Raw genomic sequence first — 19008 nt, forward strand, 5'->3', positions numbered from 1 at the left:
CATTAAGGAGACCTTCCGATTTCTGACTATCACTGACTTAACACGTTGCAAGTTCTCAACTATTAAAAAAAAATTACACCTTTGTTAAGAGTCAGCAGTGAGCGGCCGCTTAGGGTCAAATAGTTGCACTGCACCCTCTGACTATTTCAGAACTGGCTAGTTTGTGATCGTGAGCGCACATTCGCGACGTGACATCTCAAAGCGACACCGGGTCCTTAATGAACGAATATTTGAAATTATGAGATGCTCAGAATAATCAGAGATCTAAATTAATTCATAATCAATATTTATGATTATTTTCTAATCAGAAACTAATCAAAATTAGATTATCATTTGAAATTGGAGTCAGATTAAGTGTAGAGCTAAAGTAATATTGAAACTAAATTCCAATAAATTAAGTGAACTTCACTGGAGCACTGAAAAGACATACAAGCATTATCCCTTCGCCCAGGCCGTTGGACTCCGTCATTGGGCCAATGGGTGGTCTTTACAACAACTTAATGCTGTAAACCCTAAATGCCAAAAACGACTATAAAATTATGATTTAAATAGCTTCACAGCTTATTATAATACACCTATTTTTACAGAAAACATGAATATAAGTGTGTTTTAAAAATTGCAATCTTCACATTTCTGCTTTTAAAACCTTTATATTTTGGCTTCATTTGCTTCCATTAAAATAGCCTCATTGTAACCTTGAGTTTTGTGGCCACAAATGGTGTCGAATGAACATAACTTGTACTGAACCAATAATATTTCTTTAAAGGTTATTTAATGTTTATTTGAAGTCACTTTAAAAAAGAACCCTCCTCTATCAAAGAAATATGTTTTGGCTGTGAGGATCCCGAGTTATGTGGTTCATTGGAGATTAAAACAGCTCTTTGTACAAATCTGTATCCATTTTCTCTAAATTACCAGATAATTGAGGGATTTCCAAAGAACTAGAATAAAATGTTCTTTGTGGAGTGAAAAAAAAAACATATATATATCCTGTGGCATTAGGCTAAACCACCTTTATTTAGTTTACTAACTCTGCAGAGTGGTCATTCAACACTTTGGGGGCATATTTGGACTTATTTACATATACAATCAAAAAATGCAGGCATACTGGACTTCTGTGCATTCAACAAGATGATATCCTGCAGGCATCCGTGCAGACATCATTTATTTATTTTATTAGAGTAAAGCAATACGAAGCACACAAATCCATAAATATCAAATAATTTACTATTCATTTACTACAGCCACCATTTACTGTTATAAATGATGAATGCACTTTTTTTCTGAATGCAAATAAATGACTATACGTAAATAATACATGTAAAGATAAAAAATATGTGGAGCTTGAAAACACTGAATATAAAGTAGTGAACCATTTTCTCATTTTCATCATTGTTTTTTGTCAGATAATTTACAATACCTTTCCAGTGTTAAATTAAAACAGATAGCCTTTTTTTAATGTTTCAAATATATACCTGTTTGCAATTTATACTGTATATTAAACTCAGTGTCCATGTGTACTGCTGGTTCGGATGTCCACACATCCTGCACCTGTCCACCTAAATCAAATTTCAGCTCATGTTTTGGGAGATGTAATCTGTCACATAACCTTGAAATTGGAGGAGAGGCACCATCAGTCAAAACCTAATGTTTATCAAGAGGCACTTCAGTATGTCTCAACATTAAACTATTTTTGGTCCTCATGTGGTGTAATTGTCAAGGGGTTTTATTTATTATTGTGTTGTATATTGTATTATATTTGTTCGTTTGATTCACTCTGATTATACTATTTGCCTGACAAGTAGAAATATCACTTTATGTTTTGAACTGCCTAGAAATTAAAGTTGAGATATCTGTTAATAAATAACTCAACATAATTATTTACAGAGCTTGTCATAGCTCTGTCCCGCAATTCCCCTGTTCCTCATGTGATCTTGTCATGTGGATGTTTTGATTGGGTCATTGTATCCATTGCTTTCAGGTGACCTTGGCTGCATTTAAGTCCATTTTCTTATGCCCTTCCCTCGCTAACTTCCCTCCATCTCTCTCACTCGGATGTACTGAACGTCATTGCTTATGTTGCACAAGTGCCCACTACTGCCGGAACCCTGGCCTTGCAATGTGTTTAACTGAAACACGCTAAGTCCTTGATCACTTGGAATCCAATATGGAGCTGAATTATTATTATTAATAGCATCTTTTTTCTTATAGGTTTATGCAATAATAATAACAAAACAAACTATAACAAAAAAAACAGTCAGCTTAAAGTAGCTACAATAATAAAATGTGGTTAAATGTCAAAATAACTCTATTATCATACCCTAGGCCTAGATTGTGTGTGGTGGGGGTAAATTAAGCACGACCTGCTGTGACATCACAATTGTGTTGAATTGTGGTATATGGATCTGCCTGAAGTGTGCCTGAAGTGTATATATTGAGTAGACTCATCCCCCTGTCAAAATTGAACGCACTTCAAAATGGCGGTGTGGATTCCCAGAGGGGAAGAGCTTAGGTAAGTTTGCGAGTGCATGTCTAAAAGTGGAGTTAAATGCAGCCCTTGTGTATTTATAGCCCTCATTTTCCCATTGTCCTTTGGGTCTGGATGTAACCAAGTCTGTTAGTCAAGTCATGTTAAGTTTAAGTCAATTCATCATTTGATTCTATTATACTGTCACCATTGTTAAATATAACCGCACTTGGGTTCACTTCAACTCTGCTTGCTTCAGTCGACTATGCGTTATAGAAATAACAAAGAAAGGTATTTCAAAGCATTCATAGCTGTAATATAAATAACATAATATAAATATTTTCTCAGATACCCAAGATGCTTTGCATTGCATTGCATTTAATATAATAAGCAAACAACTAGATCTGCCATATAAGCCATGATTCATTCAAGTAGTTTATCAGAAATTCACAAGAAAACCACATGCTCTAAACGAGTACAAAAAAAATACAACCACATCCTTCCATCCAAACCCCAACAGGCCTCTTTTTAACCCTCAAACAATACAGAAAGTAAAAATGAAATGAATTCAAATATATGTGGTAGGATTTCAAAACAAATGCAGAGAGAAGAGTAAAAGTAGGCGGGATCATTTAAAGAAAGAGAAGTGCTGTGATTGGCTCCTGTTTGGGATACTTCCTGAATAAACAAAAACAGAGGAGCACAGCTGGGTAGATTTTGGCCCAGAGCTGAACTGTAGAAGAAGCTGTTAAAAGATACTTCTGTGGGATTCCACCATCCGTCACTGTCCGTGTGTGTCCGGGACATATCGTCTGGATGTAATCTGCCGTGTGAGGGAGAAGGGGGCATTTCAAAAGGGAAGAGAGAAAGTGAAACTCTTTGCAGATTTAAAAAGTTCTTGGGAGGAGTCACACAGGCAGCAAAAACTTCACTGAGAAAGAATGGAAAAAGGATATGAGATTCTCTCAAATAACACGTATACAAATACTGTCAGTGTTAATATCGCAGGTATGTAGTCTTCATGGTTCTTTTTTACATTTTTCCCCCTCGGTTCTAATGTTTCACTGTCTTTTGGATGGGGGTCTTGATATGAATTTAAGTGAGTGCATTTTTAAACTGGCGACAGATTCAGGTAAAACATCCTGTTAATTCAACTTGCATCATTTAATTCTCTATATAAACATGTGTAGTCAAAGCACAGGGGTATCTGCAGGAAATGCAATGACCTCACTGCTAAACAAATGTAAATGCAAACGTACATCGTGTGAACAAGCATGGGGTGTCATTCAGCAAACTCAGCACATTCTTGTGCTTTGTGATGCCTGTCCTCTCATTTTCAAGGGCATGATGAGACCACCACTCCAGTGTTGTTATTATTAACTCAAATTAAATGTATAATATTAGGTAAAAACTTACACTTAAAAAAACTAACTAAAATAAAAAAAAAGTACACTGAAGGGCTAAAATTGCTACAAAAATAAATTAAAGCTGAATACATATATTAAAATACTAAAATTAAATTGAAAATATAAAAGCTAATTCTAAATATTAATAAACCTATAATAGTATGTATATAATACGTATAAATGATAAAATAGCAATACACCATTCACAGTCTAGGTTGGAAAATGTAATCCCTTCATTAGGATATCCTTACAACACAATTTATTTGGTGACAAAATTTTATATTTTGGATTTCCATCTGCTAATGTCAGCCATGCTCTTGGTAGTAAACTGTCCGATTATATATTTTTTAAGTGTAATATTTACAAATGGTGAAAGCATTATATAAAAAACCAAACTAGGTGAAGTAGAAAAGGTGGTCTTGGCACCAGCCGAAACTACAAAACCAAATTAATATGTGTAATAAGCTATATCCTCACATGCTCAAAAATCACAGCTTTGGGGTGTGAAATATGATGAAATTTCGAAATTCATGAATATCATTAATGTTAATGCTCAGACTGATTGCGCTAGCTTATCTAAACCTGCTAATCCATAGCTAGTGAAAACCATATCAATCGCAAATCAAATCAATTCTCTAATTATTAGCTTGACTGCTAAACATAGTAATGAAAGCCTTAATTAAAAGAAACATCGAAAGAGGGGAAATTACAGATGCATTCATTAATAGATTCATTCATTTTGTCCATTTAATCATCTTCTGTATTTGAGAGCGGTTATTTGATTCCTCTAATTTAAATACTGTAATAGCTCGTTTTCTTTTAAGGTGAAATAAACTAGTTGGGACTTTTGAAATCCTATAGGAGTGAAAGCAATGTTTTCCACACATCACATTTGACTGGACTGTGACGCAAAACAATGCTTCATCATATATTAGTCATACAAAACTGCCTATTTGAGCAACAACATCCCTTTTGAGATTTTACATTCTCTTCTCCTTGGAGTCAAATATTTTATTGTTTGCAAATATCTTTTGTGCTCCGACTCAGAGCTTCCTGAAATAATACCCTGAAACACTGAGACTATCACTGGACAATCCACCATTTTTGTTAGAACGTGCTTCCTGTGTAGGTTGTTTCCTACTGAAATTGCTGGAAATTGCACTCTTTGGCAAAGTGTTGTCAACATTTTGAAACTCGTGTTGTGCTTGATCCAACACTCTGTGGTTTTAATCTCCATGATTTGGAACAAATTAACAGGATTGCACAATCGACGTTGCCTGCTGACGGAGGGGAGAAAAATTTGCCTTGTAAAGTGAAAGCTCAAATATTTTCTAATAAAGTCAGTTATTGTCTGGTGTCACTACTGATAATTGAGAATAGTAGGCCTTTGAAAAGTGTATACAAAAAAGAGTATTTTTTCAGAGGCGTATTTTGTGTCAGTACAGAGAGGGAATTTTGACGTAGATGCCACATTTTTAGACGCAAGATGAATGTAGCCATATGGTGGAGGTCCGGACCCATGTTTGGGTGGTTCTGCTGGCCATGGTGTTTTTTCCTTTTTGTGCTTTTTTGCCTCCTGTTCTCGCCAGATGGCTGTCACACAATCCATTCCTCACCCGCAGTTGCCTAATTTGCCATTATTCTTTTTCTAATGGGGCCATTAACAACATCACTGATAATTGAATCGAAAGTTTCCCTCGATTGGGCCATTTTGGGGTTTTAATGCACATCTGAGACTGTTCTTGCAAGTTCCAGTCTTAAGCTGTTTCCGTTCGATTTGTCCAAATCAATAACACAAACGATTATAGATTGTTGGGCTATACTGGTATTCAGTCAGTTTACATATTTGAAAGAATTTAAATAATGTATAACATAAAATTGCCTAATTGTGAAAAAAAAATGTTTTATTTATTGTATGTCAACTTAATAGGGAATATGATATCAATATGACATTATTGTGGACTTGTTAATCATTTAAAAACATCAAAATCAAATTAATTACAATATGCCAATTACAATTTCAAATTAACTGCAATATTTACCCAAAATAGGGTCAATGTGTCAAGATAGTAAAGATAGTTTGATCGATGATTAATAAAAAAAAAAAAAGTATGATTAATTTTAAAATTAATTTATAGTTTTTTATAGTTATCACCGAAAATTAACAGGTTATACTGATACTTTATACGTAGAATAACTTTAATGTAATTTTATAGTAAAATACTGTTACATTTCAAGGTTTTGGAAGTGAAAAGTCAGTGAAAAACAGTAAATTGACATTCCCAGAATTCCCCGCGTGGCACTTCACATTTGTTGTATTTTCGTTTAAATAACTGGTTCTTCGTAGTTATTTCTAATGAGTTCATGTACATTGTGTGACATTTAGTGAAATGTGTGTTACCATGATGGTGTGTAGTATTTGTGTGAATGATAATGTGTATTAATCTGCTGGTCGGTAAACATGGCGAATACAATATATAGTATTTAATAAACTGACAATCAGGAAAATACAGGAACAGGAATGAGAAACAATAACCGAAAATACCACTTTATATTACAAGACAAAACCCCAAGGAGATATAAGGGCTTAAAGGGATAGATACAGTTTCTGTCACCATGTCCTCATCCTCATGTTGCTCCAAACCTGTATGAGTTTCTTTCCTCTGTTGAACACAAACGATGATATTTTGAAGAATGTTGGAAACCAGACAGTTGACTGTAGCCATTAACTTCCTTAGTGTTTTTTTTTTTTCTACTATGGAAGTCAATGGCTACCATCAACTGTCTATTTACCAACATTCTTCAAAATATCTTCTTTTGTGTTCAACAGAACAAAGAAACTAGTACAGATTTGGAACAACTTGAGGTTAAGTAAATGATGAAAATTTATTTAGATGAAACTATCCCTTTAAATACACAAGTAGAGGTAATGAGGAAATGAAATGAACTACAGGTGAACGTAATCAGTACCCAAGGGAGCTGTAGCAAAGTTAGATGTTGTGGGAAGAAGGAGGCGGGACTGCTGTCACATATAATAAAACAAACAAACAAACAAAACCAAAAAGTCCAGGCCTGTCCTCTCTCGATCTTCATGAGGGCCTATCCACACAAACTTCCACTTGACAAGGGCTGCGCTCCACTCCACTTTTAGACAGGCACTCGCAAACTTCTACTCAGTCTACTCAGATAGCTGCTCTATATCCCACAATTCAACTTAACTGTGATGTCACAGCAGATCACGTTTAACTGAAGTGTATGATATATTAATTATTTTGAGCATTAATCTCATAATAGTGCATGATATATTAATTATTTTGAGATGTAATCACATAATACGTTTAGCTACCTTATGTTCACAGTCAAAGTTTATACTATATTATTTTATTTTTGTAATTTTATTTTTCTCCAGCAGCTCATACACCTATAGGATTTTATATATTTTCTCCAAAAACGTATATGCATATAGAATGGTATTCTCTATAGTGAATTCCAAGTGAGCAAGGGCTTAGTGCGTTCCATTTAAACCTTATGCATGAGTTCCGCCAGTAGTGGGCACTCGTGCAACGTAAGCAATGACGCACATCCGAGTGAATGAGACGGAGGGAAGTTTGCGAGTTAAGGACATAAAAATTTGGAGTGGAACGCAGCCAAAGTGGAACTCACTTCAAAATGGTGGCAGAGATTCCCCCCACGGGAAGTGCTTAGGGAAGTTTGCAAATGTATATCAAAGTGGAACGCACCCCCGTCAACTTACAATGACAGGGAACACAGGCAAACAGGAACAGGGAAAACAGAACCAAAATACAATTAAACAAAACAGAACAGAACAGAACATACGTTACACACTGTGCACCTTTTATATATTAGTATTTACCTTCTCAGCTTGTGGGAAAGCTGCTTGTGATGATCTTTGATTCATCATGTGACTTTCTCATCACCACCTGTTTTTGGTGGTTTTCAGTATATTACAAAGGTACAAAACAGATATTAGTGGTTGGTATAGTAACATTTTACTGTAAATTTAAGTTAAATCTGTAAATCCTGTGCAAAAAAGGGAATCCAGCAACATTTGTGGTTAGGGGATCTTTAATAAATTCTAAACATTACGAATGCGTTTGGGCTTGCTTTCTTTAGGATACACAACAGACACAATGCATGAACATTTTAAGAAAACATCTCCATGCTGAGATTAGCATGCTCCATGCTAATTTTCTCATACAAAGAAAATTAACAACTAAGCTAAGCTAAAACTCAAGACATCACTGTTTGCTTCCACGCACCTTGTGAGCTGGTAAAGTCGCTCCAGATCCTACCTTACTAAAATCTGTTTTTACTGTAAATTTCTGGCAACCACAGCTGACAGTTTGTTTTACTGTAAATATCATGGATTTTTACTGTCAAAACGATACCTACCCTGAAAGTGGATTTAAAAAAAAAAAAAATGTATGTGTAAGCCTGAAGTGGGGGTGACATCCTTTGACAGTTTGTCAAAGTTTGACTGATTATCGAAAAACTTCCAACCACAGGAAGCTGTAGCGGTATATCTACCAGAAAGCTTACTCTGTATGTTTTTCCTTTCCACTTGTAAGAACTTGTCACTGGCCTAAAAAGAAACACCAAAATGCTTAAAAGAGGTGCTATTTTAAGTCTCTTTGCAGTCATAAATATTCTACACTTCTGACAAAACTTATCGCAGTACCTTCAGCTGGGTGCATAAAGTATGAAAAGGAACATCAAAATGAGTGTTCAACATGCTAGCATATCTCTTTCTCCCTCTCTACTTGTGTAATACAAACAGAGTAACAGCACTGACATCCATCGGGAAGTTTTGTTCCCTGTCACAAGGTGTTTGGAGACTGACTTCATCCAGTTAGTTCATTGCTAACCTTGTATTATGAGGCTACACATACAGAGACTGAGACAGTTGACAGTTAATTATAGGAGCCATGGATCGCTGTAGACATGTTTGTCAGCTGTATGCCGATTGACTCGCGACTTGTTTATTTTTCAATGCTGCTCCATTGTTTTCTGGAGCTGCTTAGATGAGTCTATTTTGCAACGTGTGAGAAGTGCCCCGGGGCTTGCCATAATGATGGTAATAAGAGAATGCATCCTGAACTGAGAGAGAGAGAGAGAGAGAGAGAGAGAGAGAGAGAGAGAGAGAGAGAGAGAGAGAGAGAGAGAGAGAGAGAGAGAGAGAGAGAGAGAGAGAGAGAGAGAGAGAGAGAGAAAGAGAGAGAGAAAGAGAGAGAGAAAGAGAGAGAGAGAGATAACTGCATTGTTTGGGGAGAGGAAATAATTGGTGAAGGTGACCTGATATGTTCATGAGTGAATTACCCACAGTCCTCCTCTCATTTAACCTGCGCTGTTGTACTGTACCACATCTTCACTTCATTCTGTTCTGTATCTGCAGTTTTACTGTGACATCCAGCATTGACCTGAGAATTCACCATATAGAAAATGTGTTGTGTATTTCAAACATAAATGTTCCATTAATTTTAAGTGCAGATGAATAGGGCAGTGGAAAGCGAACAATCTGAAGCTGTCTTTAAACTCTCATCACATGTGAAAATGTATTTTTCATTTGGAATTCAATACTGAGGCGCTTAAAATCAATTTTAATTATTCTAACTAATCCGTATACAAGCATCACTGCAATTTGTGAAAGAGAAAAGAATGTGTTTAATTCAAATAGAGTGATAGAGACAAACTGAGAGGCAGATCGAGGTAATGGAAGAGACAGAGTGTGATGGTTGGAAATGCTGAGACAGACAGTGAAAGATGGAGGAGTGTCAGTCAACTCTGCTGTGATGGGGACTAGGGAGACTTTCTTAAACACCTTGTACATACTCAAACTCACACAGGTTTGTAGCTGTTGAAGACCATTTCTGTTCTTACTCTCAAAACTCTCAGATGTGAATTAACTAAAGTTGTGGGCAGTGGAAAACCAGACTGGTTTTCAGTGGCGGCTGGTGCTAAAAAATTTTGGGGGGGCTCAACAAACTGAATTATTAATCCAGGACTGAATGTAGGCTAATTGTTAAATAACAATTTAACAGTGATAATGTAGATATCATTAGCCTAAAGTTTAGCTAAAACTTCAGCCGGTAGGGTTGGGAAATAGCCAATTGCCAAATAAATCTGAATTTTTGGGCTAAATGGCGATGTAATGGTATAATCTGAGTATTTAATTATTATTTTTCTATTTGAATTAAAAAAAAACCTGTATTTAATTTTATTTTTTAATTATTTAGCATCCCTACAAACAATATTGAAGGTTATAAAAACAAACATAGTGAAACCTTGCTGTCTATCTGCAGTCTATCCAAAAAAGGGGTCAAATCACATTACATTCTAACATTGCAACATTACAATCTAAAAACAAAATAATGCTTTTTAAAGAAGTAGTTAAATTTACTAAACTTAAAATAAAAATAAATAAAAACAAAGCTAATATCATAAAAATACACATGTAGGTTTGAAAATCTCTAGCACATTTATGTTCACCAACAACAACAAATATTCAACAACAAATATTTTAGCTAAATATATTTATAATTTAGTGCTAATGTATATTTTAGTCAGAATAATTGCGCTCCTATTCTATTGCTCTCCGTCTGTTTGGCGCGCATGCACGCGGCGGCGCTCGTTCACGGAGGTTTAGCTCATGACAACAAGCTGGAAATATTGACTTTCTAACATTTACAGATGGAGAATATGTCCGTGAAATGTAAGTTATGCACTGAGGAAATTATTGGATGTCACTTCAGCTTATGGATAAATATTATTAGAGGTATATTTGTTTCAACCAATCGCTGCACAAGTGAAGTTTACGTTTGATGACGAAAGCACGTTAGTGCGAGCCCTCCCAGAACCCATAGAGAATGCATTGCAGTGCCTGCAGTTCGAAAAAAAAAATCTTTGAATGTAAGTCTATGGGAAGACTCTGGGCGATTTTCGGCCATAGTGAAATCGCCCAAAAAGAGGCGGTACTCCACAGACCGTGACTTGGCGCTGATTGGACTATATCCAGAGGCAGAACAACAGTGAGTGACTGCTAGCGTAACTCTGTGGTTGAATGAGATTGTGATTGAAAAAGTCTCTTTCACACTTTGGTAGTGCGTCGCCCAATCGCCCTAATGAAGAAACCGCCGCTGCTGGTTTTACTTGTGCATTAATGAATATCCATGTAGTCTGATTGTTTGCTTGCGTTTTCATGAACTTTTAGTTTGTACTTCCTTAGGGGCCATTTACACTACACCATTTTCAACTAAAAACAGAAAACTTTTTATGTATTTTGGCCGTTTATTTACGGGGGCCTGAAAACGCAAACTTTTGAAAACAGGTCATAACGTCCAAGTTTTTGAAAACAATCCCGTTCCTAAACTATAAAAACACAAATTTGTGTAAACGGTTACGTCATGCACATGCATGTTACATCTTCAGTCTACAGGCGTGTAGTGTTTCTTTACAAAGTGACATTGCCACCTACTGGCCTGGTAGAAGAGTACAGCGATTTTAGTCATTTTCGCTGATCAGTGTCAACAGGGATCGCTTTGACAATGGTGTCATCTGTACGTGAAAAACGCAAAGGAAAAAGTTCACCGTTGTTCATTTTAGTTCATCGCTGTCATGAAACATACCCAAAGTTCCCTGTTTTCCTTTCTTCCATTGTCCCGCTCTTGATTTGTTTCTATAGTTATTGATTAATTAGCCTAGTTCACACCTGTTCATCAGTGAGTTCATCACCCTGTGTATTTAAGCCCTCCAGTTTCATCAGTTCATTGTCTGGTATCGTGTTGTTTACGCTGTTACGTTTGTGTTTTCTCATGTTTGGTCCACCTGCTTTGCTTTGGGTTACTTTTATTTAATAAGTCACACTACAATTTTCATCTGTTTTCATCACATCATCATCTTTGGACATTCGACGTGACAATTATTTCAAATTAAAAAGAATATATGTCTTTTTTTAATAATTAAAAAAAAAATCTAAATAATATACAGGTATATTTATATTAACTTTTAAAAAATATATATGTTTTGTTAAAATATTACTTTTATAAAATGTTTGCTTGTTTATAATTGTATAGTATAGTATAGTACAGTGAGGCCAAGTCTGCCAAATATGCTGCAATATGTTTTGCCAACGCTGTCTCACGACCAATTCGTACAAATTTGTACGAGTGAGAATTGCCGTGAGATTGGGTTGGCTTTGCTGCCAAATATGCTACAACCAAGTAATGAGTTAAGGGTCTGAATGTGTCTGCAATGTGTGCTTTTTAAATATTGTTCATTATTATTATTATTATTATTTGCTTTGCATTTAAAAGCATTTTAGCACCAGGCTGCAACATAAAAAACTGTGGGAAAAAAGGATCTGAATACTTTCTGAAGCCCCTGTATATATTTGATATTTTACATTCATTGATATTTTATAATAATGTTTATATTAATTATTGCCTGTTTGTGTACATTTTCTTTTACACAGCAGCAGTAATTCATCAAATGATGATTAAATAATGGAGAAAATATATTATAACAATGTAGTCATGCACACTTTCTGCATTTGACAACAATTCTGTACACTTTTAGCATAGCAGATAGTGGTAGTCTGCTAAATCATCTAATTGCCCCATTGCCCAGTTAGAGGATGGATGTTGGATAATTTGTAATAAAAAAAAAAAAAAAAGAAAACCTTTTTATATTTTATGGGCATATCTTTGCTGTTAGCTGATATGGAATGGTTCCTTTAGTCAATGAGGTGCTAAAACAACACTAATGCAAATGCACAATACAATGCAAATAAACAATGCTAATAGTACATTTCATTTAATGTATTGTCAGTTTCATCCTCAGACTGTTACACACTCCCTTTGTCCTTTTATAAAGGCTGTGTGGTATCTCATGTTTAACACATGCACAAACACACAAAATCAACCACAAATGACCACCATGCCTGTAGGGAAATAACTGTCTAAAATCTTCTTGAACAGCTTAAATTTCACACACAGTCTCTAGCCTGTAGCGGCAAAGCACTCTTGCCGCATTATAAGTCTGGTTCAACCCTGGTTTGACAGAATTAGGATGAAAGGAAGCATTGTGAGGAACCGGTAATATGTCTTATGACTGTAGACATCTAAAGGAGCACAGATAGCCACGTTTGCCTGGTCAGTAACAATAACTGCTTACAAAGGAACGAGAAGATCCCAATCAAAGCCTGTACATGTAATTAAAAGGATTTGGTGCCCAGCGAGGGTCTATCTGCAGACCCGAGGCAACAGTGTTCATCGAGAGCTGAGCTGAGAGAGACAGCAGGCCCTGAGACAGCGCTTTATGAGAGCTTGAGACGAGTGCTCTGATGACAGGTTGTCTCCCACAGAGGAAACAGAGCCATGGGTTCAAGTTTGGGCTTCAAAGCCCCTGGTCTGAGCAGATAATCGAAAGGCATGTGAGCTGGAAAATGTAAGGCTGAATCAAAGACTTGATTACTATTATAGCAGTGGCGCCTCAGGCTAGAGGTGAAGATGATGGTAGCTTGCTTTCTGACACCTTTTATGCCCATTAGATGTTCAGTTACATCAGAGGCAGTGCTGTGGGCAGTCATTTGGTGAACACTCCTGGGGCTGATATTGTGTATGTATGTTGTTTCAAGTGTTGGATGTGCTTATGGAGGGATAAGTGTGTCTGCTATATATAGGAACTCATTATACTGTATATAAACATTCATTACATAATGCTTTTAAAAAGACTAATGTATTTACGTTAATGAATATGTATGAAAATACATGAATCATTAAATAATATATTATTTATAAAATACATGTTTTTATTTGAGTAAGCAATGGTTTGAACCATAATATACACTATCATTCTGAATATCTATATCTGAATATCTGAATATCTATCATTCTATAAAATGCTGCTCTGTCATCTCACAAATTAAATTAATTATGAAATCATTAATAAAATAATTTAATGTTTGGTGTCAGTTTTTATGTTTTTGACTCAAACCCGTAATAGAATGATGATTACTTATTAAAATAAATATATACATTATAATATATTATAATATTTCATGTATGTAAATAAACACATTACTGGTCTTTTTAAAAGCATTAAATAATGAATATAAATGAGTTTATTTATATTTTATGAGTTCCCATTTAATTTAACTAATACCACTTAAGTTGTCTCATAAAGCTCCACCCCAACATTGTGTGATGAAATTTAATTTGTCAAATATTATCTCCTTAGATTTGCCAGGGACCCACAAGGCCTCCATTTCGACCCAAATTCTGTTCCATCTCCAGTCACACTCAGTGTTATAAAACAGCTGAAAAACAAACCTCAAATATTTACTCTGAGCTCAGCCATGTTCATTTCTGTCCTCGCCATATATTATATGATTGTATCATGGAAAATACGCTCAAATTTCAAGAAAGGCTTTGTTGGTAATTTTGGGGATTAAAGTGATGATAGAAGACAGCGAAGAAGAAATATAGAGCATATTGGTCGCACACAACCATGATTCCCTGAGGGACAATCTTTGCCTTTATTACATCTCTGGACTCACTGTTTTATTTTCTCTCTCATGCTCTCTCTCTCTCTTAAACACACACACACTCAATCTCTATGTTACTTAATCACATGGAATTTGTGAGACATGGACAGGGCTTTGCAAGGGCCTTTTTTTACCGTGTGTCTTTGTATGTTTGTTTGCTTGAAAAGCTGATGAAATTCCTGTGAAACCTATAACTCTTCCCTGGCTGTACTTGTTGTGTAGACACATTTTAGTTGAACTGAATTGGTACTGAGAACCAATAAAGGATTTTTTTTTTCTTTTTTTTTCTGCACACTCATTTGAGGGCAGGAAATGAGAAGAGATGACTGGAAAATACAGAATGCTAAAAAGCAGCAGTCCTGCCCAGCCTGTGTCAGTGCATGTGTAGGAACTTCCCTAAGAGATCATGATGAGGTCCGTTTAAGGCTGAGAAGAGAGGAGGAGTTGAAGGGATATTTCACAATCAAGCAATCCCCAGGCTAGAACTGCCTGTGGTGAATTGAACCCTGCTGCTTCCCTTAAACACCACTTTAATATTAGCAGGAGAAATGATTTCTGAATGCTATAACAATTTATAAATATAATATTTTTGAACCTAGATTCTGCTATTTTTTCTTCACCAACATACTACATACTCATTTAGGCCATGAGGTAATACCTTTTTTTTTTTTTTTTTTTACAACAGCCAGCTTTAATATGTGTCCAAATGATGCTGTTCTGCAGCCAAGAGAGCAGGTTATGACACATGATAAGATTAATAAAGGGAATGTCATCACTCAAGACTCCATCTTTAATTGATGTTTTAGGGAAGGACATGAATTGCTCAGGGCCAATTAGATGATGCATCTCTCTGTGAAGTATGTAAATGTATACACTACAGTATACTCACTCTCATACTCACACATGTATAGGCCTATAAAGGGTTGGTTGGGGCATGATGACTCCCCCACTCACCTTTTTTATCTCCTGACCATAGATGACTTTTGATGATTTGCTACGCTATTTGTAATTTTGCCATTTCATCTGAATTTCAACATTTGTGAGATTTAGTCAGCCGAAACCGTTTTGACAAAAAAAAAAAAAAAGTGATCGATATTGTTGAATATCAAAGTATTTTATTTGTTAATGAGCAACTTGCTGAGACATTCATGTTTTTATGTTTGTGGAGTAAAATTTATAGTTTTTTATTTTGAAGTAAAAATATAAATTAGACCCCAGTATAGGGGCCATCTTACCCCTCTTTTAATATTTGACATTTTGTGCTACAACAACTAAATGTTTCTATTTATTGTTTCTATTCTATTTCTATTTTACAATAACACATTGACTGATGCATCATCATCCTGCACATGATAAACTTTAAAATTTAAAAGTAAGTCCACATTGTTCTTAAGGGGGGCATCTTCCCCCATCCTACCATATACACACTGAAATGTGTACAAAACTTTCTTGTTTTCAAGGATATATCTATCAGAGGTCGTTAGACTTCCGCATTGTCCATCATTTTGATGTCCATAAATTCCGTCATAATCTATTATTACACATCATTTTATTTTTCATATTTTAATGATAATAAGCAATTTAACAGGCTCTTTTTTTTGTTCACATTTTCATTTTTATTCACAAACTTACAGGACAAGCATATAGGCTAGATTATGCATTTATTTATTAAGAGAAAGTTGAACAGAGATCGTGAGCCACTTTTCAGGTTTCATCATGAATGTTTGTCCAATAAATCGCAATAAGCTTTGTGTTTTGTTACTTTTGATATGAAACAAAGTCTTTCAGGCTTTCGAGTTCTGTCCATTTAATCACAAAATTCAAACAATCAATAACGTTTTGGCGCTCTTTAATGTGCCACGAGAGATCACTGTAGCCTCAGTTCAAGCGAAGTGAAGCGCGAGTGAACGCGATCATCCCTTCCCCTTTACTACGTTACAGAATGAAATAAACATGACTGAACAGTTGAAAGATACAGTCCAACTTACCGAAATCCGTACATGTCTCTCATCTCATGTAGCTAATCACTCAATCAGTGTTTCAACCGCAGAAAGACATCAATAAAACAGCTTGTAAACATTGTCACATAAGTCAGAAAAGCCATTCGCATACCATTAACTTGAAAGTCAGCAAGAGCGCACTCGTCACTAAAGTGGACAGGGGTGAGAATTGCAGTTAGAAGTTACGGCACGCCTTGGGCCTAGTATGCAAAGGCAGTGGCATCCAAAATCCAATGGGCCATCCTTCGTTTGGGGACAGCCTTCCCCTTCTGCTGTCCCCCAAAACAGACAAAGAGCTGGTCTCAGCAAGGTTGAGCCAGAGATTGTGCTACATAATGGATGAGCAGTTTCGTGAAGAAAGGCACTGGGCCGGAGCACAGCTGTAAGTATCAACAAAATAGAGAACAGGTGGAGATCATAATCAATCAGTGAAAAACCAAGGAAACCAAACCCAAACACAGAAAACTGACCTAAAACAATTGCAAAACCCAGCCAAAACAGACATTAAACACATAATACCCCAAACAATATGTGAAGACTTTCATATTTGCGTCCAAAAATTGGCATTGTTTGAGATACTATCCCATTTACTATTGGGAAGTGATATGGAAGGGTCATAAGATGCCAAGATTCTGTATATGTAGTACAAGATTCTGTACAACCACCCTGTAGTGAATAATTGTATTCCTTTATTGCTAATTATCGCTTATCAGTAATTCATATGATTAGCCTTTTGCTTGACTATGTTATCAAACAGCTAATAATGTGTTGCTAATGTTACACAAACCATGTTCCCATTCGCCATCTCAGAGTCAGACAGCTGCATTCTAACAATCATCAAAAACTATTTTGAACAACTCAGAACGTCAGTGGAGAAAGGCTTATAGTTCATCATAACATATATATATGATAACGTATATATCATACACCCTTTATATTGCTAGATCTACCCGATATCAACCTGGCTTCTCTCGCGACTCCCCTGCTAAGTTCGCTGTTAATGATATGCTAAAGCCCTCCGCCACATTGACTTGATTGGTTATAAGGTAGTTTTGTGACGTCAGAAACACCAGCAATTTCAAACCACATTTTTGAGACTGTCTTTGGTTCACCACAGTTTAAAAGAGAAAATACCCAGCAATGGTGTTGACATGAATTTGCACATGCTTTGTCTTAAAGCAAATTAAAAACACCACATAGACATAAACAGCATTAAAGACTTAAATAGAGGTATCCTTTATTATAGTGCTTTTGCCACTGTTTTATAAAAGCCACTTATAGAGGACCTATCAGGCCCATTTAGTCTTGATTCTTGTTTATAGGGTCTCCTAAAACAGGTGCTTGAATGTTCAAAAATCACCTTATTTTTCACATACTACGGGGGCTGTTGAATGCTTGAATCTGACTGGTTGAAGAACATTCTAAGGTGTGCAATTATTTTCAGGGAAACGCATGGCTAAAGTAGTTCCAGGCAGGTCTTGACCGTATTTCAGTTCCATTGCCATCACCTTGCCAAAAGTCCTTACAACAGCAAAATAACCAAAACTCACAATGACACTGACCAAGCAAATAAATATAGTAAGCAATAGGATAAAAATGACAAATTATTTCCAGGTTTTTGCCACAAAATTACGTTTTATTATATACAGACAGCACATTTCCGTCTGCTCTCTTTTTCTCGCTCTCTCTAGCACTCAAATGCATACACAAAGTATGGACACACACTCGCGCAGAAACGTGTTGGCAGCGCTGCTCTGACGATTTTATCAGTAAATAGTTTCACAACTTAAAAGCTAAATTAATTTATTACTAGTGAGGTAGATAGACTTACAGTTTCGCTATTAGTAGAGACACTGCTGCCGAACACTGTTGAGAGATGCAGCAGACTCTCTCTCTCTCTCTCTCTCTCTCTAAAATTACGTTGTGGAATTAGCAACGCAGACTTGGGATTAGATACGTAAGAAATTAGTCCTACACACAAGAATGTTTTATGGACAAAAACCTGACAAATGTCTTGAAATATATCATCTGAACAATGTTTTGTAGTGTAACTCCAACTCAGCTTACCACCTCGGATGTGCATTATTTTTCTAATAATTCAACGGCCCATCGTCAATTATTCCTTACATATTTTATATTATTGCAACACCTCTCTTCCCAGTCTGTCAGTAACTATGAAGCACCCTCTGGATCAGTGTGTTGTGATGCTGAATGTGATTTCACCAACTTTTATGATCCTGGAACAACATTCCAATCAGATTTTAGGGACACGTTTACAGTCTATGTCAAGGTTAGGCTTACAACCGCAGGTTTAGGCGCTTATACATCAGTGTTTTTCACCATCAATCATGTCCCTCTAATTTTAGGGATGAGTTATGGATAGGGTTAGGTTTAAGGGTAAGGATAGGGTTAGAACAAAATTTCTCAGGAATGTTGTTCCAAGATCAACAAAATATATTGATCCAGGAACATGTCTTACTTGGCAAAATCACAGTGACCGTGAAAAACCAGGCCTTGCCCCCCTTTATTTTGAGAATATTGGAATATTGTACATTCCCAGGAGAAAACTTAATG

General features: G+C 36.0%; 1 protein-coding gene across 1 annotated transcript in view; it reads left to right on the plus strand.

The window, feature by feature from the left end:
- Positions 1–3087: 3087 nt before the first annotated feature.
- LOC311300924 (uncharacterized protein) overlaps positions 3088–19008 on the plus strand; it is a 123284-nt gene continuing 107363 nt past the window's right edge. Inside the window, exon 1 of the mRNA XM_084425598.1 lies at positions 3088–3475. Coding sequence (XP_084281724.1) covers positions 3409–3475 — 67 coding nt within the window. The 5' untranslated portion in view covers positions 3088–3408. The remainder of the gene's footprint in view (positions 3476–19008) is intronic.

This window comes from Rutilus rutilus, assembly GCF_951802725.1.
Source record: "Rutilus rutilus genome assembly, chromosome: 12".
NCBI classification, from domain to species: domain Eukaryota; kingdom Metazoa; phylum Chordata; class Actinopteri; order Cypriniformes; family Leuciscidae; genus Rutilus; species Rutilus rutilus.